Genomic DNA, 6,000 nt, shown 5'->3' on the forward strand with positions numbered 1-6,000 from the left:
ACTTACAGAAAATGTTTGACCTGTGTCATTGCCAACAAAGGGTATATAACAAAGTATTGAGAAACTTTTGTTATTGACCAAATACTTATTTTCCACCATAATTTGCAAATAAATTCATTAAAAATCCTACAATGTGATTTTCTGGATTTTTTTTTCTCATTTTGTCTGTCATAGTTGACGTGTACCTATGATGAAAATTACAGGCCTCTCTCATCTTTTTAAGTGGGAGAACTTGCACAATTGGTGGCTGACTAAATACTTTTTTTCCCCACTGTACATATCCTTTCAAAATATATATTTCCCTTTATTACTTTCCAACCCCACCACCCCTTCCCTAATTGGAGTAAACTAGTGAACAACAATGCTTAGGCCTCTACTTCCAGCTTATATATTTATTGTTTTTAATTAAGAGAGTCAGTCAGGTATTTCCCAGGTGCTATGCACAATGAGTGGAGGTGATTTACTGTGTATCTGAATAGGAGAGACTGGCATAGTGCAAACTGGCAGTAAAGGGGTTGTAATGGAGTTTAGTGTAGTTAGTCATGACTAGCTTTGTGAGAACTGACAGGTTGAGTGTAGGTATTAATGACTAGCTTAGTGAGTGTAGCATTGTCAAGCACTCTGTTCGATAGAGGGACTGTCATTAAAGACATGCTGAAAGCTTAACCTTTCTCCTCAACAGTTTTGTAGTTATGTAATACACTGCTCAAAAAAATAAAGGGAACACTTAAACAACACAATGTAAGTCAATCACACTTCTGTGAAATCAAACTGTCCACTTAGGAAGCAACACTGATTGACAATACATTTCACATGCTGTTGTGCAAATGGAATAGACAACAGGTGGAAATTATAGGCAATTAGCAAGACACCCCCAATAAAGAAGTGGTTCTGCAGGTGGTGACCACAGACCACTTCTCAGTTCCTATGGTTCCTGGCTGATGTTTTGGTCACTTTTGAATGCTGGCGGTGCTTTCACTCTAGTGGTAGCATGAGACGGAGTCTACAACCCACACAAGTGGCTCAGGTAGTGCAGCTCGTCCAGGATGGCACATCAATGTGGCAAGAAGGTTTGCTGTGTCTGTCAGCGTAGTGTCCAGAGCATGGAGGCGCTACCAGGAGACAGGCCAGTACATCAGGATATGTAGAGGAGGCCGTAGGAGGGCAACAACCCAGCAGCAGGACCGCTACCTCCGCCTTTGTGCAAGGAGGAGCAGGAGGAGCACTGCCAGAGCCCTGCAAAATGACCTCCAGCAGGCCACAAATGTGCATGTGTCTGCTCAAACGGTCAGAAACAGACTCCATGAGGGTGGTATGAGGGCCCGACGTCCACAGGTGGGGGTTGTGCTTACAGCCCAACACCGTGCAGGACGTTTGGCATTTGCCAGAGAACACCAAGATTGGCAAATTCGCCACTGGCGCCCTGTGCTCTTCACAGAAGAAAGCAGGTTCACACTGAGCACATGTGACAGACGTGACAGAGTCTGGAGACGCCGTGGAGAACGTTCTGCTGCCTGCAACATCCTCCAGCATGACCCACCGCCAAACCGGGGTCATGCTGGAGGATGTTGCAGGCAGCAGAACGTTCTCCACGGCATCTCCAGACTCTGTCACGTCTGTCACATGTGCTCAGTGTGAACAAATGTAGCACATTCAGCTATGCTCCTGCTCCTGAGTGGCGTACTCCTGAGTGGCGCAGTGGTCTAAGGCACTGCATCGCAGTGCTAACTGTGCCACTAGAGATCCTGGTTCGAATCCAGGCTCTGTCGCAGAATCCAGGCTCTGTGACCAGGAGACTCATGGGCGGCGCACAATTGGCCCAGCGTCGTCCAGGGTAGGGGAGGGAATGGCCGGCAGGGATGTAGCTCAGTTGATAGAGCATGGCATTTGCAATGCCAGGGTTGTGGGTTCGATTCCCACGGGGGGCCAGTATAAAAAAAATATTATGTATTCACTAACTGTAAGTCGCTCTGGATAAGAGCGTCTGCTAAATGACTAAAATGTAATGGTGTTGGGTGGCATTTCTTTGGGGGGCCGCACAGCCCTCCATGTGCTCGCCAGAGGTAGCCTGACTGCCATTAGGTACCGAGATGAGATCCTCAGACACCTTGTGAGACCATATGCTGGTGCGGTTGGCCCTGGGTTCCTCCTAATGCAAGACAATGCTAGACCTCATGTGGCTGGAGTGTGTCAGCAGTTCCTGCAAGAGAAAGGCATTGATGCTATGGACTGGCCCGCCAGTTCCCCAGACCTGAATCCAATTGAGCACATCTGGGACATCATGTCTCGCTCCATCCACCAACGCCACATTGCACCACAGACTGTCCAGGAGTTGGCGGATGTTTTAGTCCAGGTCTGGGAGGAGATCCCTCAGGAGACCATCCGCCACCTCATCAGGAGCATGCCCAGGCGTTGTAGGGAGGTCATACAGGCACGTGGAGGCCACACACACTACTGAGCCTCATTTTGACTTGTTTTAAGGACATTACATCAAAGTTGGATCAGCCTGTAGTGTGGTTTTCCACTTTAATTTTGAGTGTGACTCCAAATCCAGACCTCCATGGGTTGATACATTTGATTTCCATTGATAATTTTTGTGTGATTTTGTTGTCAGCACATTCAACTATGTAAAGAAAATAGTATTTAATAAGATTATTTCATTCATTCAGATCTAGGATGTGTTGTTTAAGTGTTCCCTTTATTTTTGGCACTTTTATCCAGTGACTTACTGTACAGTGAATGCATACATTTTAGTATACGTGACCCCAACAGGGATCAAACCCACGACCCTGGCCTTACCACGGCCACACTCTTACCAAATGAGAGCCTATCTCCCTAGGTGGAGAGCCTATCTGGATCCCCTTCTCCTTCCGATACAACCCCCAGCACAGTGCGTGTAAGGGCAGCCAGTACGTCAAGAGGACATGGTACAGAAAGTTTGTGGGCGTGGTCCTGTGCAACTCACTGAGATACAAGATCTTCATGGGAGATGGGCTGAAAGGTACTACCGCTGTAACTTCACCCTCTCCTCTCTTCCTTTATCTACACTGAACAAAAATATAAACGCAACATGTAAAGTGTTGGTCCCATGTTTCATGAGCTGAAATAAAAGATCCCAGACATTTTCCATATGCACAAAATGCTTTTTTATCTCAAATTTGTTTACAACCCTGTTAGTGAGCATTTCTCCTTTGCCAAGATAATCCATCCACCTGACAGGTGTGGCATATCAAGAATCTGATTATACAGCATGATCATTACACAGGTGCACCTTGTGCTGAGGACAATAAAAGGCCACTCTAAAATGTGCAGTTTTGTCACACAACACAATGCCACAGATGTCTCAACTTTTGAGGGAGCGTGGCCTGCTGACTGCAGGAATGTCCACCAGAGCTGTTGCCAGATATTTGAATGTTAATTTCTCTACCATAAGCCGTCTCCAACGTCGTTTTAGAGAATTTGGCAGTACTTCCAACCGGCCTCACAACTGCAGACCATGTGTATGGCGTTGTGTGGGCGAGTGGTTTTCTGATGTCAGTGTTGTGAACAGAGTGCCCCATGGTGGCGGTGGGGTTATGGTATGGTCAGGCATAAGCTACGGACAACAAACACAATTGCATTTTATCAATGGCAATTTGAATGCACAGAGATACCGTGACGAGATCCTAAGGCCCATTGTCGTGCCATTCATCTGCCTCCATCACCTCATCTTTCAGCATGGTAATGCACGGCCCCATGTCGCAAGGATCTGTACACAATTCCTGTAAGCTGAAAATGGCCTGCATACTCACTAAACATGTCACCCATTGAGCATGTTTGGAATGCTCTCGATCGACATGTACGTCAGCGTGTTCCAGTTCCTGCCAATATCCAGCAACATTGCACAGCCATTAAAGAGGAGTAGGACAACATTCCACAGGCCACAACCAACAGCCTGATCAACTCTATGCGAAGGAGATGTGTCGCGCTGAATGACGCAAATTGTGGTCACACCAGATACTGACTGGTTTTCTGATCCATGCCTCCAGCTTTTTTTTAAAGGTATCTCTGACCAACAGATGCATATCTGTATTCCTAGTCATGTGAAATCCATAGATTATGGCCTAATGCATTTATTTAAATGGACTGATTTCCTTACATGAACTGTAAGTCAGTAAAATCTTTGAAATTGTTGCATGTTGCGTTTATATTTTTGTTCAGTATACTTCTTTCTCTCTCAGTTCGAGTCTTTTCTCAATTTAAGTTGCTTTACGATTACTCCTAATATTCCTCTTTCCATTAATAATCTCTTAACCACCATCTCTCCCCCTTCCACTTTCCCTTCCTTCTCTCTCTCTCTCTCTCTCTCTCTCTCATTCTCTCACACTTTCACTACATTTCTCTTAATCACACACTTTATCTACCACTTTCTCTTCTACATACTGGTTGTTTTATTGTTTTTGGACTCTGTGGTAGCCAACCAGGCTCTGTCTCATTACATCATATAATATTGTTTGAGAGTGTATTCTGTTGTTAAGCATTGACTGCTCTTTCTCGCCCTCCAGAAACATTCTACAGTATAGCAGACACATTCGGCCATGGGGAGGACCACTGCCAGTTTGTAGACTCTTACCTAGACGGGAGGACAGGCTACCCCAACCTCTCAATGCATCTGCCAACAGCACAAGGTAAAAAAAAGCATTTAATAAACACAAACTCCCAGAATTCATCACTCGCCTACAGCCTTTGGTAGGATGGTCTTCATAGTATTCAGTAAATAAATATTCTCACAGATTAAGTCCAAGAGTCTTGATTATATACAACCTCAATATCCATGTTCTAGGCTGGATAGAAACAGTCAGAATCATCTAACGAAGCATTATAAATGTTGTGGGACGTCCATTCATAATGCTTTATAACAACGTGTCCTGTCTGCCCTTGTGCAGGTTACTATCGCTCATACAGGCAGGAGCCAGTCAACTTTGGCCCTATCGGCCGGCGTACGCCACATCTCTTCGTGGGATGGTATGAGTGCGGTGTGCCCATCCCTGGCAAGTGGTAACACAGGGGGTCACAAAGAGGTTGTCGTCGAGGGCAACCCAACTCCATCCTGCTGCAGCCTTCCTCATGCTGTTACTGACCCCGCCCCCTGGAGATAAACTGTTGTTAGCCACAGCAGAAAGACAACATTACAAACTTATACTGCTTCAGATCAAAGAGAATATAATACTTTAAACATCAACTAATATTTACATGTATTCATTACCATGCACTTTTATAAAAGCAGTCTGTATATGAGGGGGAAAAAGCATGTATTGCTATTGCTTAGTTTAACTTTTGTCTTCCGGATCGGAAAGCATCCTTGTTTATTCCCGACTATTCCCAACTATTCCCGAGTCGGCCCCTGGCATTATTTATCTCATCAAAGTGCACCTGTGATCATGACATCACTAATGAAATGGAGATCCTGTAAAAGACCAAAGCACAATCTGAACAGGACTAATGGGAGCTAAGGGTTTGTATGTGTGTTTATTATCAATCAAGATATTTTGTTCATAACAGTAGTATGATAGAGTAATGGCTTTTGACAACTACTTTTGGTGTCAGTTATTTTCTTGAACATGCATAGTGTTTTTATACTCTTTGGTATTTACGAGACTCAATGAGATGAGAAGTTACTGTGGAAGTGTTGTATGTATACGGACAATGAATAAAAATACGTAATATTTGCTCAGGAATGGTTGGACATTGAATAAAGGTGCTATGGAAACCAAGGACACCCTAAACGGTTAATTTGTTCCGTGAGGATATCTGAATGGCCACATTCAATGTCACATATATTGCTTCCATGTGTAAGGAAACTCAAACTGTTAAAACCTGAGCAAATAGATTCAGTTTCAATTTTACTTATTCAATTTAGTTTCATAACCTGTCAAAACGATGTATTACACAAGAGGGGACATATGTCGACAAAATCAGTTAGAAACGGTTAAAATTGCCAGCATGGCCAAGAATATCCTT

At 44.2% G+C, this 6,000-nt stretch overlaps 1 protein-coding gene across 1 annotated transcript in view; it reads left to right on the plus strand.

Annotated features, from left to right (window-relative positions):
* LOC311108415 (fibronectin type III domain-containing protein 1-like) overlaps nt 1–5,752 on the plus strand; it is a gene marked incomplete at its 5' end in the record, with an annotated part of 60,363 nt that extends 54,611 nt beyond the window's left edge. Inside the window, 3 exons of the mRNA XM_084151040.1 lie at nt 2,840–3,001; nt 4,545–4,667; nt 4,926–5,752. Coding sequence (XP_084007166.1) covers nt 2,840–3,001; nt 4,545–4,667; nt 4,926–5,041 — 401 coding nt within the window. The 3' untranslated portion in view covers nt 5,042–5,752. The remainder of the gene's footprint in view (nt 1–2,839; nt 3,002–4,544; nt 4,668–4,925) is intronic.
* Nucleotides 5,753–6,000: the final 248 nt, after the last annotated feature.

Source organism: Coregonus lavaretus, assembly GCF_964263955.1.
Source record: "Coregonus lavaretus genome assembly, chromosome: 33".
Taxonomy (NCBI): Eukaryota; Metazoa; Chordata; class Actinopteri; order Salmoniformes; family Salmonidae; genus Coregonus; species Coregonus lavaretus.